This window comes from Primulina eburnea, chromosome 8 (assembly GCF_022965805.1).
Source record: "Primulina eburnea isolate SZY01 chromosome 8, ASM2296580v1, whole genome shotgun sequence".
NCBI classification, from domain to species: Eukaryota; Viridiplantae; Streptophyta; class Magnoliopsida; order Lamiales; family Gesneriaceae; genus Primulina; species Primulina eburnea.
Genome location: NC_133108.1, coordinates 9,497,930 through 9,520,772, shown reverse-complemented (window position 1 = coordinate 9,520,772; position 22,843 = coordinate 9,497,930). Strand labels below are relative to the sequence as shown.

The 22,843-nt window shown below is 39.5% G+C and overlaps 1 protein-coding gene and 2 long non-coding RNA genes across 3 annotated transcripts; 2 read left to right on the top strand and 1 right to left on the bottom strand.

The window, feature by feature from the left end:
* Positions 1 to 9,885: 9,885 nt before the first annotated feature.
* Positions 9,886 to 10,725, top strand: LOC140838857 (uncharacterized). Its single transcript, XR_012119668.1, has 3 exons — positions 9,886 to 10,026; positions 10,102 to 10,567; positions 10,667 to 10,725. It is a non-coding gene; the product is annotated as an uncharacterized lncRNA (long non-coding RNA).
* A 4,680-nt stretch (positions 10,726 to 15,405) lies between these two features.
* Positions 15,406 to 16,929, bottom strand: LOC140838989 (uncharacterized). The gene has a single exon (XM_073205617.1). The coding sequence runs from the start codon at positions 16,927 to 16,929 to the stop codon at positions 15,406 to 15,408; it is 1,524 nt and encodes a 507-aa protein (XP_073061718.1).
* Positions 16,930 to 21,511: 4,582 nt separating this feature from the next.
* LOC140837781 (uncharacterized) lies at positions 21,512 to 21,987 on the top strand. The gene is made up of 3 exons (XR_012119457.1): positions 21,512 to 21,691; positions 21,764 to 21,884; positions 21,951 to 21,987. It is a non-coding gene; the product is annotated as an uncharacterized lncRNA (long non-coding RNA).
* Positions 21,988 to 22,843: the final 856 nt, after the last annotated feature.

Here is a 22,843-nt window from a genome sequence, read left to right as displayed (position 1 = left end):
CAAGAAATCGCGCAGCAAACGTCACCCGATCGTCCCCCGAATTCCACCGCGCTGGTATTCGTCATCTTGGAGCGTTTAGACGAAAAAGCATGTATATTATTTCGTTTTTGCATCGATCTTGTCATATTATATGTTTTGATGTTTATTGTGTACAAAAATCCATGTATGTTATGCAAAGTTTGAGCAAAAATGATTGGATCGATTTTGGAACGATTTTTTTTTAGATCTAAAAAACCGAGTTTGCTGTCATTTTGATCATTGAGAATTTTCGGTCGATTTTCTGGAAAAAAATCTTTCAACATATAAAACATAGTACTTTTTTATACCTTCTATTTGACAGTAAATTCGTAATTTTTGGACAAGAAACGAGTGAGTTATGATTTTTCTCGTGTGACTGCTCAAATTGTGTTGTTATGAAAACGTGTTCTTTACGTGTTCTTGAGTATTATTTGTTGCAGGCTTCAATGGGACCCGTTGGTTGATCGTTGCTGTATTTAGGTATATTGGGTATGATGGTGATTCGTTTTGTGTCGTCAGTCACTTGATTGCATTAGAAGTCGTAGGAAGAATTTTGGTGTCAAAAATTCGTGTTTATGGGTTGTGTTTCTTTGTATGTTGTGCGTCGTTGTTTTGGGGCATTTTTGTGAGTTTGGTTCATTGCCATAGCGTCCTAGGATGGATCTTGTTGCATCGGTTAGAGTTGATTGGGCATGGCTTAGAGTTTGCATCAAGATTGTTCATTTGGGTTCGAGTTTGCGCAAATTTAGCGCCACAGCGCTCTATGGGGAGCGTCGCAGTGCCCAAATTTTGCAAGCCTAGCGCCGTGGCGCCACAAAGCCTCGCGCCATGGCGCCACGGCGCTACCCTTTTGGCGCCACAACGCTAGAGCTGCGGCCCTGCTAGCGCCGTAGCACAACAATGTCCAATGCCTAGGCACTTGTCCATGATTTCAAACCACTATTCTAGGACCATGTCTTTCATGTTTGGGGAAATGTTCGCACTTCATATAGAGATTGTTTCGGGGTTCGATGTAATTTTTTAGTACGATGATTAAACGAGGTCAAGTCCCGAGTGATTTAGAACGTCATAAGTCAATTTTTTATTTCGGTGGTTAGCACGACTATTACATCTCAGTTATGGAAATTAAGTGCATGAAAACGTGTTAGTATGTGGAGCAGTAGCCCAAGCGAGATCCAACAAATCCCTCAACGCAATGTAAGTATTTTTGAAGTGCAAAAGAAAATGTTTATGTTTTTGAGGTATGTGAAATGTCTTGTGATCAAATATGAACGGGTTTGGAAGCCAGTGAACGTGGCCGAGGACCTCTTCACCCCGGTAAAGCATGACCGGGTTTAGATCAGGATTGAAATGCGGTAAAGTATGACCAGGGACCAATCCACCCGGTAAAGCATGACCGAGGATCTCATGTATGTGGTAGTGGACATCCCTGCCTGCCCAGTACTGTGGTTTAGTCTGATCAGGTGCATTTATGTATGGGTCACTTGCTTTGAAACATATCTCTACGCAAAATGATGATGTTTATGTATGTCCAAGTATATATGATGCAATCATGTTTATGTAAAGTTTTACGATATGATGGCACGTCTATATTTATGTAACTACGTTCAAGTTTAAGTATGTACGCTCTATTTTAAAATACATGTGGTTTTATTATGTATTATTTGATATGCTCGGTTTATACATATTGAGTTTTAAGACTCACTAGACTTGATCGATGCAGGTGAGGACGAGTATGTAGAGACGAGAAGTGGGACCAGTGAGTTGGCTCGGATTGGACGGAGGCTAAACCGAGGACCGTTTACATTTTAAGGACTTTATGCATGTTTCAAATACGTTGATTTTCATGAGATTATTTTACGTTGTTTAAACAAATACTTTTTGCAGACTTTGTTGGTAATCATTTTTTTATTTCAAAATTTTCAAACGAGCAGTTTATTTTTATCGCAATGTGAAAGATTATTATCTATTTAAGAAAATTTTATTTTCCCGCAAATTTCAAGTAGTTAAAAAAAATACCGTACATTACGGTTGGTATCGGAGTGGTGTTCTTGTAAAGGGTTATGCCTACTGCCAGTTGCGAGAAGCTCACGAAGTCACACCTCAAGTCCGTAAGTTTTAAAGTTTTAAATTCTTTCATGTAGTAAGCACCAAGTCTTAATTTCAGCATGTACATGTTTAAGTTCAAATTACGTGCATCTTATGATATTGATATTATGACGTTGCGATAGGGAGACAGCAGCGTGGCAGAATTTTTCAGGAAGTTTGAGAGGGGGTGTCACTTCGTGCCCCTGATTGCAAATTATGCCCGGGTGAAGCTGAGGCATTTTATTGATGGTTTGCTGCCAATCTTGCACCGTCATTTTAGAGTTTCTGGTCCTACCACCTATGCTATCGCCATGTCGAGAGCCTTGGCGGCAGATCATGATCAGAAAGACATTGAGAATGACAGATAGAGCAAGAGGCCCTATCAGGCACCTCAGCAGTAGCAGCAGCAGTTTAAGAGTCCTTTCTAGGGACAGCAGGGGAAGAGACCGTTTCAAGGACCGCCGAAAGGCAAGGGTCCTATTCCGCAGAAGAAGACTCTTTAGAGGCCTAATGAGTACCCGGTGTGCCCGAAGTGCAACCACCAGCATGCGGGACCGTGTTTATGGGGATCGGGCAAATGCTTCAAGTATGGAGCCAGTGATCATATGGTGAAGGACTGCCTGCAGTGGTGACAGCCGACCCAGGGGAGAGTGTTAGCCATGCAGACTCAGGACGCGAACCCAGACACGACTCTTCTGACCGGTAACCTATTTAATTTAGCACCATATTATTTCTGCTATGTATGTTTCTAATTTGTTTTGAGATTATTAGTGTGATGTTTCGTATTTTTGGTGACATGGGATAGAAATTTCCAACTACGCATGAGGTTAAGATTTTTATTTGGAATATAAGTTTTAAGTTTTTGTGTGTTGTGCTAACGTCTCTCAGGAAATATTTTCATAGAGAGAGTCACCACGAAGGCCTTGATAGATTCTGGGTCCACTCACACTTTTATCTCAGAGACGTTCGCTAATCATTTGGATGTCAAGTTCATTGGACCCGACGTGAACTATTTAGTGACAGTCCCATTAGAGGAAGAGTTATCAGCTACTAGCGTGGTCAGAGACATTGATCTTGAACTGCAGGGCCACCTAGTTTATGCCGATCTGATTGTGTTGCCGATGCCAGAGTTTGACATTATCTTTGGAATGGGCTGGCTGACGAAAAATAGAGTTCTTGTTGACTTTCAGAAAAGGTCAGTGTTGGTAAGACCGTTGGGCATGGAGCAGTTTCTTTTTGAGCCAGACAGATGGAGAAGTTTCCCTCACATGATCTCTTGCATGCAGGCGCGGAGAATTATTCACAAGAGGTGTCATGCTTTGTTGGCCAGTATTATTTCCACACCTAACGTACCCACTCCGTCGATATCTGATGTACCAGTAGTCAGAGATTTTCCTGACGTTTTTCCTGATGACGTCACTGGACTTCCACCAGGGAGAGAGGTAGAGTTTGCCATTGACCTTGTGCCAGGCACTGCGTCAATCTCTAAGGCACCATACCGTTTAGCTCCAGTTGAGATGTTAGGGCTCAAATAGAAAATTTAGGAGCTCCTAGACAATGAATTCATCCGCCTTAGTTTCTCACCATGGGACGCACCATTGCTCTTTGTAAAGAAGAAAGATGAGAGCATGAGAATGTGTATCGATTACTGAGAACTAAACAAGGTAACGATCAAGAAAAAATATCCACTACCAAGGATCGAGGACTTATTCGATCAGTTGCAGGAAGCTACAGTGTTCTCTAAAATAGATCTACGATCTGTGTATCATCAACTGAAGGTAAAAGATGCAGATGTTCATAAGACAGCCTTCATAACCAGATATAAGCACTACGAGTTCTTAGTAATGCCATTTGGACTGACGAATGCTCCAACGATTTGTATGGACCTGATGAATCGAGTATTTCAGCCCTACCTAAATCAGTTCATCATAGTGTTCATTGACGACATTCTTATCTACTCAAAGATCCATGAGGAGCACAGTCAGCATTTGGGTACAGTTTTGCAGGTCTTGCAGAGTCGCAAGTTGTTTGCAAAATTCAGTAAGTGTAAATTCTGGTTGGAGAAAGTAGCATTTTTGGGTCATATAATATCTAGCAGTGGCATTGATGTGGATCCAGCTAAGGTGCTAGTAGTTAAGGAATGGGTTGAGCCGAAGAATGCGTTAGAGATCCGCAGTTTCCTATGCTTGACAGGTTACTACATGAAATTTATTCAGAGATTTTCCTCGATTGCAGTGCCACTCACTTCATTCACTAAGAAGAATACTAAATTCGTTTGGAGCAATGAGTGTCAGAAGAGCTTTGATACTTTGAAGCAAGCTCTTATCACAACACTAGTTTTAGCCATGCCATCAGGGCAAGGTAATTTTGTTTTGTACATCGGTGCATCTAAGCTCGAATTAGACACAGTTTTGATGTAGCATGGTCGGGTTATAGCTTACGCCTCCAGACAGTTGAAATTGCATGAAAACAATTACCCGACTAATGATCTCTAGTTAATTACCGTTGTCTTTGCATTAAAGATTTGGAGACATTATTTGTGCGGCGAGAAATGCCAGATATTCACGGATCACAAGAGTCTCATTTATTTCTTCACGCAGAAAGAGTTGAACATGAGACAAACACGGTGGTTGGAGTTAGTAAAATACTGCAATTGTGAAATTAGCTACCATTCACGAAAAGCTAATGTTGTGGTAGATGCTTTGAGCATAAAGGTAGCAGGTGCAGAATCTCTTCAGTCAGAGATTCAGAGATTTGGCCTAGAAGTTTATCCTAAGGACAGAGTTCTCAAATTGTCTAATCTGACAGTCCAGTCTTCTTTGCTAGACGGAATCCGTAGAGGTCAGCATTCGTATGAGCAGTTACAGAAATGGAGACTGAAAGATGAGGCCAAGAGAAGTGTACTCTATACAGTGTCTGATGGTATTGTGAGATACATAGGAAGGATGTGGGTGCCTAGTGTTGATTCGATCAGAGAGGATATTTTGTCAGAGGCACATACATCTCCATATTTCATCCATCCAAGAGCTACTAAGATATACAAGGATTTGCAGATGCTGTATTGGTGGCCAGGTATGAAGCGGGACATCCGCCGATTTGTATCTGAATGTCTCACTTGTCATCAAGTGAAATCAGAGCATCAGAGGCCAACAGGAATGCTTAAGCCGCTCCCTATCCCCGAGTGGAAATGGGAGAATATCACCATGGATTTCGTTGTTGGTTTGCCGAGGTCAGTCAGAGGATCCAATGTCAATCGGGTTATAGTGAATCGACTTACTAAGTCAGCACATTTCTTACCGGTGAAGTCGACTTTCTCCATGACTCAGTATGCAGAGCTTTATATCAGGGAGATAGTCCGATTGCACGGGATCCCAGTTTCTATTGTGTCCGATAGGGACCGAGATTTACATCGTCCTTTTGGAATAGTTTACATACATCCATGGGGACGAAGTTTTTATTCAGTACGGCATTCCACCCACAGATAGATGGCCAGCTGAGCAAGTGATTCAGATTTTGGAAGATGTACTGCGAGCTTGTGTGATAGATTTCCATGGGAATTGGGAATCAAAACTACCTCTAGTGGATTTTACCTACAACAATAACTTTCAATCATCTATATGTATGCCTCCCTACGAAGCACTGTATGAAAGGAAGTGCAGATCGTCGATTCATTGGGATAAAGTCGGTGAGAGAACAGAACTTGGCCCAGATATTGTTCAGCACACTGCAGATGTGGTGGTCAAGATCCTAAGTAGGATGAAGACCGTCCAGAGTCGTCAAAAGAGTTATGCTGACAAGAGGAGGAGAGATCTCGAATTTACCGTAGGAGATCACGTATTCATAAAGATAGCACCTATGAAGGGTGTTATGAGGTTTGGGAAGAGAGGAAAGCTGAGTCCGAGATTTATTGGGCCATTCGAAATTCTTGATAGAGTTGGGACACTTGCTTGTCGTGTAGCCCTACCGCCGAATTTAGTCGGAGTACACAATGTGTTTCATGTCTCGACGCTGAGGAAGTATAGCAAACCTTTCGCATGTTTTGAGTTTTGAGCCATTACAGTTGGCTCCAGATCTGTCATATGAGGAAAGACCAGTCTAAATCCTAGACAGACAGGAGCGGAAACTTCAGAACAAAGTGACCAAGTTGGTCAAAGTCCGATGGCTGAATCAATTAGTGGAGGAGGCCACTTGGGAGGCCGAAGCAGATATGAGGAGCCGCTACTCGAAGTTGTTTGGTAAGATTTAATTTTGATGAAAAATTTATTTAAGTGGGGGTGAAGTTATAGATCCCAAAATCAGTACATGTAAAACCCGTGCATTTATTTAAATTGCTAAATTATTTATTTAGTTTTAAAATGATTTTCAGCGATGCATGATGGATTTCTTAGAATTATTTTAATCATTACATGTTTATTTGATGCACATTAAAATATTTTGTTGAGTTTTATGTTTCAAATGAATATTCGATGCGAGTCGAGAAAAGAGACCGGTGACGATTTATGAAAAATGGGGTATTTTATTGTTCAGTCAAAAATTTAGTATTTTAAATGATTTATGAAGTTTTTAACATTTTTGAAAGCATAATTAAATTATTAGGTGATTTTAAGATTTTAAATCTTTCAAAATACTAAATTGACTAGTTGTAGATTTTAAACTTTTAAAGATTTGTTTCTTGTGTATTTTATTTAAATTAGAGTATTTTAGTAAAGTTAATATTGGATTAGAATTTTATTAACTTGTTAAATAGTTTAACATTTTAATTAGCCTGATTAATTAATTAATTAAGCAATTTTTCTCTAATTAACACACACACACACACGCGTATTACAATATACTCACACACTCAGCACACACAACACACACACACACACACGTTCATATTCTTTGAGAGAGAGCAAGTGTTCTTTGATTTTTCAGCAGTTGCCACCTCATCCCCTTCCCCAACGAATTCTCAACAGATTTTCGGTCATTTTTCTTCAAGAAATCGCTCGGCAAATGTCACCCGATCGTTCCCCGTATTGCACCGCGCCGATATTCGTCATCTTGGAGCGTTTAGACGAAAAGGCATGTATATTCTTTCGTTTTTGAATCGATATTGTCATATTATATGTTTTGATGTTTATTGTGTACAAAAATCCATGAGTGTTATGCAAAATTTGAGCAAAAATAATTGGATCGATTTTGAAACGATGTAGATTTTAAAACTTTTAAAGATTTGTTTTTGGTGTATTTTATTTAAATTAGAGTATTTTAGTAAGATTAGAATTTTATTAACTAGTAAATTGGTTTAACATTTTAATTAGCATGATTAATTAATTAATTAAGCAATTTTCCCCTAATTAACACACACACACATGTTACAATATACTCACACACTCAGCACACACACATACACGTTCATTTTCTTTGAGGGAAAGCAAGGGTTTTTTGATTTTTCAGCATCCACCACCTCATCCCCTTCCATTACAAATTCTCAGCAGATTTTCGGCCATTTTTCTTCAAGAAATTGCACAGCAAACATCCCCCGATTATCCCCTGTATTCCACTGTGCTGGTATTCGTCATCTTCGAGCGTTTAGACACAAATGCACGTATATTTTTTCGTTTTTGTATCGATCTTGTAATATTATATGCTTTGATGTTTATTGTATACAAAAATCCATGAATGTTATGCAAAATTTGAGAAAAAATAATTAGATCGATTTTGAAACAATTTTTTTTAGATCTCAAAAATCGAGTTTGCTGTCATTTTGATCACTGAGAATTTTCGGTCGATTTTATGAAAAGTCTTTCAACATATAAAACTTAGTAATTTTTGATACCTTCGATTTGACAGTAAATTCGTAATTTTTTGACAATAAACGAGTGAGTTATGATTTTTCTCGTGTGACTGCTCAAATTGTGTTGTTATGAAAACGTGTTCTTGAGTATTATTTGTTGCAGGCTTCGTTGAGAACCATCGGGTGATCACTGCTGCATTTAGGTATATTGGGTATGATGTTTGGACGATTTTTGGTGATTCGTTTCGTGTCGTTACGCACTTGGTTGCATTAGAAGTTGTAGGAAGCATTTTGGTGTCAAAAATTCGTTTTTATTGGTTGTGTTGCGTTGTATGTTGTACGTCGTTGTTTTGGGGCATTTGTGTGAGTTTAAATCATTGCCATAGCATCCTAGGATGGGTCTTGTTTCATCGGTTTGAGTCGATAGGACGTGGCTTAGAGTTTACATCAAGATTGTTCATTTGTTGTCGAGTTTTCGCAGAGTTAGCGCCGCAGCACACTATGGGGAGCGCCGCGCTGCGGCGCTAGAGTTGTGGCGCTGCTAGCACCGCGGTGGCAATAAGCGCAACAATGTCCAACGCCTAGCCACTTGTCCATGATTTTAAACCACTATTCTAGGTCCATGTATTCTATTTTGGGGAAATGTTCGCACTTCATATAGAAATTGTTTCGGAATTCGATATCATGGTTTAGTACGATGATTAAACGAGATCAAGTCCCGAGTGATTTAGAACGTCATAAGTCAATTGTTTATTTCGGTGGTGAGCACGACTATTACGTCTAAGTTATGGAAATTAAGTGCATGAAAACGTGTTAGTATGCGGAGCAGTAGCCCAAGCGAGATCCAACAAATCCTCAACGCAACGTAAGTATTTTCGAAGTGCAAAAGAAAATGTTTATGTTTTTGAGGTATGTGAAATGTCTTGTGATCAAATATAAACCGGTTTGGAAGCCAGTGAACGTGGCCGAAGACCTCTCCACCCCGGTAAAGCATAACCGGGTTTAGATCAGGATTGGAAAACAGTAAAGCATGACCAGGGACCAATCCACCCGGTAAAGAATGACCGAGGATCTCATGTATGTGGTAGTGGACATCCCTGCCAGCCCAGTCTTTTGGTTTAGTCTGATTAGGCGCATTTATATATGGGTCACTTGTTTTGAAACATATTTCTACCCAAAATGATGATGTTTATGTATGTCCATGTATGTATGATGCAAGTATGTTTATGAAAAATGTTACGATATGATGGAACGTCTATGTTTATGTAAGTACGTTAAAGTTTAAGTATGTATGCTCTACTTTAAAATACATGTAGTTTTATTATGTATTATTTGCTATGCTCAGTTTATACATGTTGAATCTTTAGACTCACTAAACTTGATCGATGCAGGTAAGGACGAGTATGAGGAGACGAGAGGTGGGGACCAGTGAGCTGGCTCACGTGTTTGTCTTTCTGTTTCCAGGACATCATTGCAACCCTACTCCAGAGAGATACTCTCGATTTGGGATATATCTTGCGGCTTACTTTTACCTCATCAAATTCTTATCAGATTCAATGGATTGCCCGACTCGGCTCACCTTATTCACCTGGATCATATCACCTTCAAAAAATGATATATTACTCTTAATAAACTTATTGCATATATAGACTTATTCAAAAATATATTATATTTTTTTCAAAATAAATAAAAATTTTAAAATATCTATACAAATATTCAAATATATAATCATTATTTTAAGAAATCTCTTCAGACATCTCTCATTATTTCCAACAAAACATTTTTTTAAAAAAAAAATTTGTCATATCTTAATAATTTTAGTTTTATTTTTAAAAAAACATAGAAGTAAGTTTCAGTGTTTTTGTAACATATATCTTTTAATTGTTCATAATGAAAAATTTATCAATCCCACACTTTTATAACTTCAAATTCAAATTCCATATATCAGTGTGTTAATTATTTATGCACATTGTTTGTCTTTTGTCCTCATATTTAGGTCATTAGAAGACAAATGTACATCCCTTGCAAATCTAAAACCGGATTTCCGCAACAGGTTTGTCAAAGTTTTGGTCTCTGAAAAAACTCCGATCCGTTTTTTGAAATAGGGAAGACAGCAAAAGCTTGTTCTTGTTGACAAATAGGTAAAATGCAGTGTTTTTTCTTCAATGACATTTCAGTCTGGAATTGCTTTTTATTTTACCTATTTATTTCCATAGAATGAAAGCATGCAGGGAATTATCTATAACCAAGATGTTGAGCAATTAAACAGGCTACTTCAGTTATACAAAACATACTACATTTGGAATGCCAAAATTAAAAAAATAACTAGCAATGCACCAATTTTCGCATCTCTAAAGTACCAAATGTTACTTAAATGTTGCTTAGTAGAGGTACTTATATTATGCTTGCAAGTGAGGAAGAACAACTACCTACCGACCATGCTTACCAACTGACAATTTTTGCACAATGCCCTGAACTAGCAGACATGCCCACTAAACAAATCAGCTAAGCTCTTAGCTGATTACTCCAACATTCTTTCACAGCATGCAGCTAAATTATATTTAGATTTATTGACACGCTTTATTTTTCAGATTTATTATGCAGTGTGGTACATGTTTTTCTACCACGGTTTGTTGAAAAAACAAAAAGAAATTTACAAGAATTTGTTATTGTCAATGAAGAGTAAGTTTCTTCCTAAAAATTTCCATGATATTAATTGCTTTCCTTCCTTTTTTAAGCAATTATGGAGATTAGAAAATAACAAGTTCCTTATCTTGGTAGATGCAGACCATTAATTCTGCCTTATGGGAAGAATTTCTCCAAACTGAAGCATTTTTTTTTTTGACTCAAAATGTTCTGTGATATTAGGGATGCGGCTTCCTGTCAACACATTTTACGGTACAATCAGCTATATTTAATGTTAACTCATAGTTAGAAAAAGTAATTTCTTTAAGGTCATATGTATTATTTGATATATTTAAGTGACTTTTAGTTAACAAAGCTTGCATGAGATGAAAAAAAAATATAATATTACTGTAAGTTTATCAATTGATACACTACCAAATAGTACAATTCTGTTTGACCCTCCGATACAACAGATGTCACGCCCCGAAACTCGGAGTTGACACCGGCGTAGTTTACAATCACACAATTTAAAACGACAAGCCTTCGTAGCACAGTTTAAACCGAATCCAGTTTATAAATCATAATCTCAATAAAATTGTCTTTACAATAACGAAATAACTTAAATGACAGAATTCAATGCGGAAGCGTAAACTGCATAACAACAATAATAAACTTAACTCTATCTAGACTCTTGAGTCATCACCATCCCCAGAATTGTTCGGACTCCTCGTCCTCGACCGGTTCTTCGGGCTTATCTGGGAAGGGTTGTAAGGGGGTGAGTATTTGGGAATACTCAGCAAATGGGGGAAAATCGAGCACAATAAAGGCAACATGCATAAAATTTCGAACATAAAACATGAGTTTCATACGTACTTCGTAAACATGCATAACATTGACACAGCACTGCGACTCATCTACTTTCTACGGTTTACTGACGTCAGTCCCTAATTTTTACTCCTCTAAGGGGGCGAGGCCGTATAGCGGTTATGTCCCCCACCGCGTAAGGGTACGTCGTGGTTGGGATTCCCTCCCGTATACAGTCGACTCCTCACAGTGCTTTTAAAATCGTATGACAATACAAGAAAAGAGTAGAAAGAAGATTTCACTCGACTGTTTATTTTCTTGTAAAAATCGAAAACATGCATATACTGATTCGAGATTTTAAAGTTTTAAAAATAGCCCACTTACCGTGTATTGGATGCTAAAACGTAGGTACTTGGCTTCGGGATTTGGATCGCTACTCGTTCTTCGATCGGGCGGTGCTTCGGCTTGAATTTTTGGACGGTTTAGAGACGATTTTTCAGCAGGGTTTCGCCTTGGTTTTCAGCTCAAATTTCGAGAATTTGAAGGGTGGAGAATGAGTAGGGTGATGGGGTATTTATAGGTGGAGGGAAGGGTGTTAAATATGGTGCTCAAATCATGCCATAAATTTGCATAATCTCTCAATATTTGACTTTCATTCCCTTGCCATAGATGTTGATTCATCTTCTAAATTTCGAAAATTTATCTACTTAAGTTAGGAGATTCACACTCTAATCCAATGGTCTAGATTAATTCATATTTTAGGTTACCAGATCCAACGGTTGTGGTGCAAGGTTGAGGATTCTTTTCCAAGTTAACCTAGCATCTAATCCTCACCAATCTTGGAATTTATTCTAAGGGTAATTTTCGAAATTCTTGTATGATATTATACCTTAATTCTTTAACTTGTGAAGGATATCCCCATCTTGTAAAAAAAATCTGCTCATTATTTCGAAAATATGCCTCCTAAATTCGAAAATATGCATGCCCTTTTGTAGGTATCTTTGACTTGATTTGTATCTCCAATTTATTCTCATATAGAAAAAAAATATTCTCCAAAGTGTACACAATAAAATCTTATGCTAAAATTTTCTTACAATTATTTAATTATATGGTGAGAAAATCCTAGTTCTTACATCCCTCCCTCCTTATGAGAAGTTTCGTCCTCGAAACTTGAGTTGGCTTGGTCTCCAAACAGATAAGGATATTCCTTTCGCATCTTTTCCTCAACTTTCCAAGTTGCTTCGCGCTCCGTATGGTTGGACCACTGCACTTTGACGTAAGGAATGATACGTCGCCTGAGAACTTGTTCTTTGGTGTCCACGATTCTGATAGGGACTTCTTCGTATTTTAGTCCTTCTCACAAGTTCCCTTCCATTATGAGTGGTTCTACTTCCAGAATGTGGCTTGGGTCTGGGACGTACCTCCTTAGTTGAGAAACATGGAACACGTTGTGGATCCTTGACATGTTTGGTGGTAATGCCAGTCTGCATGCTAGTGTGCCCACTTTTTCCAAGATTTCGAAAGGTCCAACATATCGAGGATTCAGTTTTCCAGCCTTCCTGAATCGGACAACTCCTCTCATCGGCGATACTTTCACGTAAGCCTTCTCGCCCACGTTGAACTCTACAGGTCTTCTTTTCAGATCTGCCCAACTCTTCTGTCGGTCTTGAGCTGCCTTGAGCTTTTCCCGAACGATCTTAACCTTTTCCACTGTCATCTGTACTAGCTCGGGTCCCACCAAGGCTTTCTCTCCCACTTCGTCCCAATAAAGTGGTGATCGACATTTCCTGCCATAAAGAGCTTCATATGGAGCCATTCCGATGCTGCTGTGATAACTGTTGTTGTAAGCAAACTCAATTAAAGGTAGATGAGTGCTCCAATTGCTACTGAATTCGAGAGCGCATGCTCGCAGCATATCTTCCAAGGTTTGTATGGTCCTCTCAGTTTGTCCGTCGGTTTGGGGATGATAGGCCGTACTTAGAGTTACTTTTGTTCCCATGGCCTCTTGAAATCTCTTCCAAAAGCGCGAGACGAACCTCGGGTCTCTATCAGATAAGATGCTCACTGGCACTCCATGAAGTCTGACAATGTTGTCCATGTATAGTGAAGCCAACTTATCGAGATTGTAATTCATGCGGACGGGTAGAAAGTGTGCAGTCTTGGTAAGTCTGTCCACGATCACCCATATACCGTCGTGGCTTTGCCTAGACCTTGGCAATCCTACCACGAAATCCATGGAGATATGCTCCCATTTCCACTCGGGGATTTCCAGAGGTTGCAGTAATCCTCCAGGTCGCTGGTGTTCTGCTTTGACCTGCTGGCATACCTAACATCTGGAGACAAATTCAGCTACATCTCTCTTCATGCCATTCCACCAGAAGCTATTCTTGAGATCCCTGTACATCTTCGTACTGCCTGGGTGGACTGAGAATTTTGACTTGTGCGCCTCTGCCATTATCTCTCGGCGAAGGTTATCACTGTCTGGCACACACAGTCTTCCTTTCATCCATAAGATTCCCTTGTCATCAATTTGATGATCCTGAGACTTCCCTTCTCTGACTTGCTCCTTAAGTCTGGTCAGTACCGGGTCTTGATCTTGGTTTAACTTGACGGTCTCCTGCAGACATGGTTGGGCCGAGAGGGAAGCTAGAGTCATTTTTCCTGGGCCCTTTCGACTTAGCGCATCAGCCACCTTGTTTGCTTTACCCGGATGGTAGCTTATGGTCAAGTCATAGTCCTTCAGAAGCTCGATCCATCGCCGCTGCCTCATATTCAGTTCCTTTTGGGTGAACAAGTACTTGAGGCTCTCTGATGGTCTGTGAAGATTTCACATTTAGCACCGCTAGAGGTAGTGCCTCCAAATCTTTAAGGCGAAGACAACCGCTGCTAGTTCCAGGTCATGAGTAGGATAATTCTGCTCGTGCGGTTTCAACTGTCTTGATGCATATGCGATTACTCTTCCTTCTTGCATGAGTACGCATCCTAGACCGTCCTTAGAGGCGTCACTGTAAATAGTGAAATCTTTATTCTCTGCTGGCAAGATCAGCACTGGTGTGGATGCGAGTTTCTCTTTCAGCGTCTGGAAACTTTTCTCGCAATCCTCACTCCAGGTAAACTTTGAATTTTTCTGTGAGCTTCGTCAGTGGCACGGCTATCGAGGAGAACCCTTCGACGAATTTTCGGTAATACCCTGCCAATCCAAGGAAGCTTCTGATATCGGTGGCGTTCTTCGGTCTCGGCCACTCTGTAATCGCCTCTACTTTCCTTGGATCCACTGACACTCCTGTTCTCGAGATCACGTGTCCTAGAAATGACACACTTCTTAGCCAGAATTCACACTTGCTAAACTTAGCATAGAGCTTATTCTCTCTTAAGATTTGCAGAGCAAGGTGAAGGTGCTCTTCGTGGCTCGCCTCGTCAGGAGAATAGACGAGAATGTCGTCGATGAATACCACTATGAACTGATCCAGAAATGGCTTGAACACTCTGTTCATAAGGTCCATGAATGCTGCCGGCGCGTTGGTCAGACCAAAAGGCATCACTGTGAATTCATAATGCCCGTATCTGGTTCGAAAGGCTGTCTTAGGAATGTCTTCAGCCCTGACCTTCAATTGGTGATATCCTGTCCTGAGATCCAGTTTAGAAAAGACGGCGGCTCCTTTAAGCTGATCGAACAGATCGTCTATCCGAGGTAGGGGGTACCTGTTCTTGATTTTGATCTTGTTCAATTCCCTGTAGTCGATGCATAATCTCATACTTCCGTCTTTCTTCTTTACGAAGAGTACAGGAGCTCCCCACGGGGACACACTTGGTCGAATCTGTCTTTTATCTAGAAATTCTTGGAGTTGTTCCTTTAACTCCTTGAGTTCGGCTGGCGCCATTCTGTACGGTGCCTTAGAGATTGGTGCCGCACCGGGAACCAGGTTGATCTCGAACTCCACCTCGCGGTCCGGGACTGTCCCTGAGAGTTCTTCTGGAAAAACATCGGGGAACTCTCTCACTATCGGGATGTCTTCCAGTTTCAGCTCGACTTCTTCTGTTACCTCACTGACCATTGCTAGGTAGATATCTTCTCCGGATTTCATGGCCTTTCAAGCCTGAGATGCTGACAATAGTGATTTACGTCCCTTGGATTTACCGTGAAACACGACTTCTTCCTGATTTGGGGTTCGGAGTTTGACTTCCTTTCCCTTACAATCTACTACTGCACTGTTTCTCGCTAACCAATCCATCCCTAAGATGATGTCGAAATCGACCATGATCAACTGTATCAAGTCGGAGCTAAAAGTCTGATTATTAATACTGATTTCACAATCTCTGTAAATCTCCTCAGTTTCTATAGCTCTACTCGTAGGTGTGGCTATTCGGAAAGGTTCAGTTAGCTTATCAGGCCTACGTCCTAACTTCTTAGCAAATCTCTTAGACATAAAGGAATGGGTAGCACCGCAGTCAAATAATGCATAGGCAGGTACTGATTGAATTAGAATGGTACCTGACACGACTTCAGTTGCGTCATCAGCCTCTTTCTGAGTCATGGCAAAGATCCTAGCATTGGGTTTATCCTCTTTTGGTTTACTAGGGCCTGCTCCCGGATTTGGCCCAGTTCCTCTGTTTGACCCTGCTGGTCGGTTGGCAGCGGTAGGACATTCTGCAATTCGGTGCCCCGCTTTCCCACATCCAAAACACACACCGCTTGCCCTTCGGCATTCCCCAGAGTGCTTGAAGCCACATGTTGAGCATGGCTTGAGTCCTTGGTAGTTATCGGAGGGGAATTTCCCTGAGGGAGGTCCACCCGACTGATTGGGCCTCTTGAACATTGGTCTGCCCTGAGAAGGCTGGTTGACAGGGGGTCGCTTGTTCCTGTTTTCCCCTTCTCTCCGACGAATATCAGCTTCGGATCGGATAGCCGCACCCATCAAGTCTGAAAAGTTGGTAGGTTGGTAGACTGCCAGAGCGGATTGGATTCTGCTGTTCAACCCCTTCTTAAATCGGTGCAATTTCAGAACTTCATCCGCCATAATTGCAGGAGCATAAGAACCAAGGGCATTGAACTGAGAGGTGTATTCCACTACTGACATATCCGGGGCCTGACTGAGATTCTCAAACTCACTTAACTTCTGCAGTCTGACCTCTGCCGGGTAGTACTGCTTCAGAAATGTTTCCCGGAAGATTCGCCATGTGATTGGTCCAGCAGCGGTCATGGCTGGCGAGACTGCTTCCCACCATTTAGCTGCCTTGTCTTCCAGGAAAGGCACTATCACGTCCACTTTTAGTGCATCTGGGACTTCCAATAGTCTTAACTGAGTTTCCACACTCTTGAGCCAGCTCTGGCTAACTTCAGGGTCGGCAGCGCCACTGAAAGTTGGACACCTGTTCTTGCGCAGAGACTCGTAATGAAACTTGACCCCATGCTGTGGTGGAGGTGGGGGCTGCTGATTAGCATTGGGGTTCACTAACCCTTGAAGTGTCGTCGCCACGATCGTGGCTATCGCCATTAGGTCCGCTTGATTGAGACTGAACTGAGGTGGAGGCCCGTTGCCTTCTTCATCAATGTTGTTGTTGTTGTTGTTAGCATAACGGGGGTTGCGATTCTGCCTTGGTGGTCTACCGGCCATTTCCTACAAGTTAAACGCTTCTAAGAATTTGTTGTATAAATCGACAAGATTGAATAGATAGGTTATGCTGGAACAACTGAGTGAATAAGCAAACATAACTTGAATATAGATGTACGACTGAGATAAATAATAATCATACTTTATTAATTTTCGAATTTAAAGAAACAACTGACTGAACAAATTGTACTGAATGGAAATAAGTAATGCTGACTGAAAATAACATAGCAACAATGGAAGGATAAACTCCTAGTAATAAGGAAAGGTAACTAAGATGATCTGATCGTCTATCTCTCCATCTCCTACTGCAGCTATCGGCTCATCTATCTCAATAGGCTCCTCTTCTTCTGGCTCTTCCTCCGGCTCTTCCTCCTGCAGTACCTCAACCATGAGGGTGAGATTGGCGTTTTCTGTACTGAGCTGTGCGTTTGCTGTGTTAAGCTGGGCCACCTGCATCTTCCACTCATGAGCATTTTCCTCTGCCTCGTCCAACAGATCTACGGTACTCTGGTAGCGTAGTAGCTCGTACCCCTCCTTATTTTCCTTGATCTTATTCTTTAGGGCTTCAGCTTGCTGGACCAGGCGCTGGTTCACATATGCTAGACTGTTCATGGCCTCACAAGAATTTTCTAGCCTTCTCTTACCTCTGGCATTCTGCTGTTTCTCCTCTTCAAGTTCCTTGCGGCAGCGATCCGCATCCTCTTGTAGCTTCCCATTTTGATACTTACACTGTTCTATGACGTCCCGTAGGTCCATGTTATCTCCCCTAACTAGTTCCCCCTGATAGATAGACTGATTAAGGCGGACCTGAATCTCTTCTTTCTCGGCGGTCAAGGTTTCGACCTCACCTCTCCTTTCACTTAATCGGGCTCTAAGTCGCCTAATCTGGCGTGACTGGTAGTGAATAGCAAGCTCCTTCAAACGAAGTGCAGCTTGGACACGAGTACGGGGTCGCAGGGGAGTAGATGGAGCCATTTCCTGAAATCAAAAATGGAAATGCTCAGAATCCGAAATAGACAGTATATAACAAGTGAAAATATGCAATACATATGAAATTTTCGAAATTTAAATAAATATTTTTTTTTTCGAAAATGGAAAGTTTGGAATTAGACATATGGGTTCGAAGCATATGTCGAGAGAATTCCAGAACAGTTGACGGAATCAAATTCGGAGTTTCCTACGAAAGGTTCTAGGGGTTACAAAACTTTCCTAAAACGGCAAAATCGAGGTTTCGGAGGCCTAAACGAAAGAATTTCGCGATTTTTCGCTGGACCTCCCGATTGGGGTCGGGAGTCTTGATCGTTGGGCCGTTTCGGAGGGGATAGCATCGGCCTCGAGTTAAAATTCCACCGAAAATTTTTAGGGTTTTTTTTTTTTTGAAAATCGATTTTTCCCAACCGGACTATGAACCTGGCGGCTCTGATACCACTAAAATGTCACGCCCCGAAACTCAGAGTTGACACCGGCGTCGTTTAAAATCACACAATTTAAAACGACAAGCCTTCGTAGCACAGTTTAAACCGAATCCAGTTTATAAATCATAATCTCAATAAAATTGTCTTTACAATAACGAAATAACTTAAATGACAGAATTCAATGCGGAAGCGTAAACTGCATAACAACAATAATAAACTTAATTCTATCTAGACTCTTGAGTCATCACCATCCCCAGAATTGTTCGGACTCCTCGTCCTCGACCGGTTCTTCGGGCTTATCTGGGAAGGGTTGTAAGGGGGTGAGTATTTGGGAATACTCAGCAAATGGGGGAAAATCGAGCACAATAAAGGCAACATGCATAAAATTTCGAACATAAAACATGAGTTTCATACGTACTTCGTAAACATGCATAACATTGACACAGCACTGCGACTCATCTACTTTCTACGGTTTACTGACGTCAGTCCCTAATTTTTACTCCTCTAAGGGGGCGAGGCCGTATAGCGGTTATGTCCCCCACCGCGTAAGGGTACGTCGTGGTTGGGATTCCCTCCCGTATACAGTCGACTCCTCACAGTGCTTTTAAAATCGTATGACAATACAAGAAAAGAGTAGAAAGAAGATTTCACTCGACTGTTTATTTTCTTGTAAAAATCGAAAACATGCATATACTGATTCGAGATTTTAAAGTTTTAAAAATAGCCCACTTACCGTGTATTGGATGCTAAAACGTAGGTACTTGGCTTCGGGATTTGGATCGCTACTCGTTCTTCGATCGGGCGGTGCTTCGGCTTGAATTTTTGGACGGTTTAGAGACGATTTTTCAGCAGGGTTTCGCCTTGGTTTTCAGCTCAAATTTCGAGAATTTGAAGGGTGGAGAATGAGTAGGGTGATGGGGTATTTATAGGTGGAGGGAAGGGTGTTAAATATGGTGCTCAAATCATGCCATAAATTTGCATAATCTCTCAATATTTGACTTTCATTCCCTTGCCATAGATGTTGATTCATCTTCTAAATTTCGAAAATTTATCTACTTAAGTTAGGAGATTCACACTCTAATCCAATGGTCTAGATTAATTCATATTTTAGGTTACCAGATCCAACGGTTGTGGTGCAAGGTTGAGGATTCTTTTCCAAGTTAACCTAGCATCTAATCCTCACCAATCTTGGAATTTATTCTAAGGGTAATTTTCGAAATTCTTGTATGATATTATACCTTAATTCTTTAACTTGTGAAGGATATCCCCATCTTGTAAAAAAAATCTGCTCAATATTTCGAAAATATGCCTCCTAAATTCGAAAATATGCATGCCTTTTTGTAGGTATCTTTGACTTGATTTGTATCTCCAATTTATCCTCATATAGAAAAAAAATATTCTCCAAAGTGTACACAATAAAATCTTATGCTAAAATTTTCTTACAATTATTTAATTATATGGTGAGAAAATCCTAGTTCTTACAACAGATTGAACTACTAAAACGATGGTTATTCATATTCTTGTTATTAGTTATTTTGTCACATAGTTTTAGATTGATCTTTAATGAATCAAAATAAATCTGCTACATGAAATGCCTTTCCTCCAACTTTTAAATCATAGTAAATAATGCTTTTTTCCTCTTCCTAATTTGTTTATAAATTCAACATTTACTTTTACAAAGCATACAAGCCAAAAAAAAAAAATTATTCCTTTACGAATTATGCCTATATAGTTCTAATCCTACATGCTCAAATCTTAAAAATAATAGTTGTAATCAATTGTTAGATTTTGGTATGCACATATTATCTTTCTTGAATACCCAAACGTAATGATAAAGTTCTTGAATGAGATTTTTTAAGTATGTTTGGTTAAGTTTTTGTTTCGGAAAAAAGATTTCAGCCATTTTTCCCTTAAGTCAAATACAAATATGAAGACACAAAAAGTTGGCAACTTCTCTAAAAAGCCCCGGCCCCGTAATCAAAAGACAACTCTTCCATTTCGGACACATAACTCAGAAAGTGGGCAGTGCCCTCGAAAAGGCAAGAGGTTGGGCGAAAGCGCTACAAACCCCGAGATATTATTATGGCATCCCGGGCCATCGCACGGAAAACTATAACCAAAAAGGACATCTCACTGCTTCCGCCTTTGGATCAAACAGAAGTTCTTCAGGAACCAGCCTAATCTCTTTTCTTTTGGCTTAAGTTCCTTCCTCTATCAACATCGTTTGGTAAAGTCCCGAGAGATCCACAACCGTCTCTATTAGGGAAGGCTTGGCTTGAAGAAGATAAGGGCTAGAGGATTTTCAAACTACTCTTAGTTAGCCGAGTAAGAGGAGTCAGGATAATAATTAAAAAAACATTTCAAAAACTTAGAAATTGTAAGAAATAAGGAAATATAGTGTTGTCTCTCTTCCAAACTTGTTGTAACAATTGGTTCTTCGTAATTACTAAGATGCTTGTTAACCATGTAAAAAAAAATGACACTGCTTACATAATATCCCATAACTTAACATTATTATGATATCTTATATATCAACAAAAGAACCATGGTAGACTATATCTCAAAATTAGATAACAAATATCTTCTACATTTCAAATATATTTTCTATCTTGTATACTGTTGAACTATAAACTTGGTAATTAGATTTTTGGTTTTTAATTATAAAAGGACTCCATATTAAATCAGGATATTGACATGAGTAGGTCTAATGTGAGATACTCTTAGTATAAAAAGTAATACTTTTTCATGGATTATCTAAATAAAGATCCGTCTCACAAAATACAACCCATGAGACCGTCCCACACAAGTTTTTGCCTATTGACATATCATTGTATTGTTTTGGATGAACTTATAGCTAACAATTAACAAACGGAGACTTCTGCTAAAGAACCATCTATCTTGCTATCTTCACTTGTTTTTTCCCTGTGTTTACGTGTCTATTCATATTTCTCTTATGTTTTACCCTATTTCACATATTCCTAGAAACATATAACTAATATTCACCTTTTTTTAGGATGCAAAACAATAAACAAACCAGAAAATAGACCAACCATTTGACTCCCAAGTTCGAAAAATCAGCCAGATTCTGAGTCTGAACGAAGTAGTAAGTCCATATTTACTCACCCATTGCCTTACCTAGATTTAGAGTTAACAAACATTTTAAAACGTCTACATATTTTGATTTGCTAAGTGAAATCATTTTGGATAAAAGCTAAGATAAAAATTAAAAATTCAGAGGACTCTGTATATTTTCTAGCCTGCCCAGGTTGCTTTAAGTCTTGCAGAGCTTCATACAAATATGAGTTTACAAGTTTTTATTGCAACCATGATTTTCCTGGCCCAAAACCACTGTAAGTGATTAATATGCTTTGAACATATGTGCTCATTAGAAACATGTTATCTTAACTCTGATATACATATAGGTTACGGTTCTAAGCAGAACTATTTGATGGTACTGGGAATTTGTCTGCTTACGTTGAGCCCAAAGAAGCAAGTATGTTGTTATGTATGTCAGGAGAAGACATAATTGAGGCAGAAGAACAAGTACATCTATTTACCAATTATTTTTTGTTTAAATTTTCTGAATATGACCAATCTTAATGATCCCAGGAAACACCTTTTAATCCTGATATATTCAACCAGAAATCGAATGATTTACAGTTCCTTTTCCAACTAAGAACATCATGGAGTAAAGCAAGAGGCAAAACTTTTGTTCGAAACACAGTGATTGCATGTATACCAGCAGTTGAATCGTCATCAGCATCACACAGTTACGAAGATAAAGGATCTTCTTCAAAAGATCAAGGATTGATACAAGGTGATGTGGCTGCAGCTGAATCGCAAGAGAGCAGTTCTGCAATGCAGGAATAACACTTTGAAGCAGATCTTAAAGCACCACAACCGAGTCCAACAGGTAAAAGAAGATTGGAATGCGTAGAGGTATTACATTGAAATAAAAAACATGTGAAACAAGACTCACTACAACAATAAATGGCTATTGTGACACTTTTTTGTAGACACTTTTAATTAAATGTTGTTACAAATACTTAATAATGACATTTGTAAAAAATTAATAATGTGTAAAATAAAAAAACATATTAGATTAGTTATCATGACATTTTTAATTGATGTCATCTTTTATATGGAGGGAAACAATTACTTTTCCCACATCGTAAAAAATCATTAAAAAACTAAAAAAATTCACTATAAATAAGTGTGAGAATATTTGGGTTAGATAAATATTGGAGGAGGGAAAATAATTGTCTCCCTCTATATAAAAAATGACATTAATTAAAAATGTCAGGATAACAAATCTAATATGTTTTTTTATTCTCACATTTATTTTATCTAATTTTCCCTCCTCCTATATTTATCCAACCCAAATATTCTCACATTTGTCATCTTATAATGACATTAAAAAATTTCAGTAAGTTTAAGACGACATTAGAATAGATGACATTTGTTGGAGGTGTCATTAAAACTTAAATGCCACTAAATATTGA

Coding starts and splice junctions, on each gene's coding strand:
- LOC140838989 (XM_073205617.1), bottom strand. CDS start 16,929: ATGGCCGGTAGACCACCAAGGCAGAATCGCAACCCCCGTTATGCTAAC.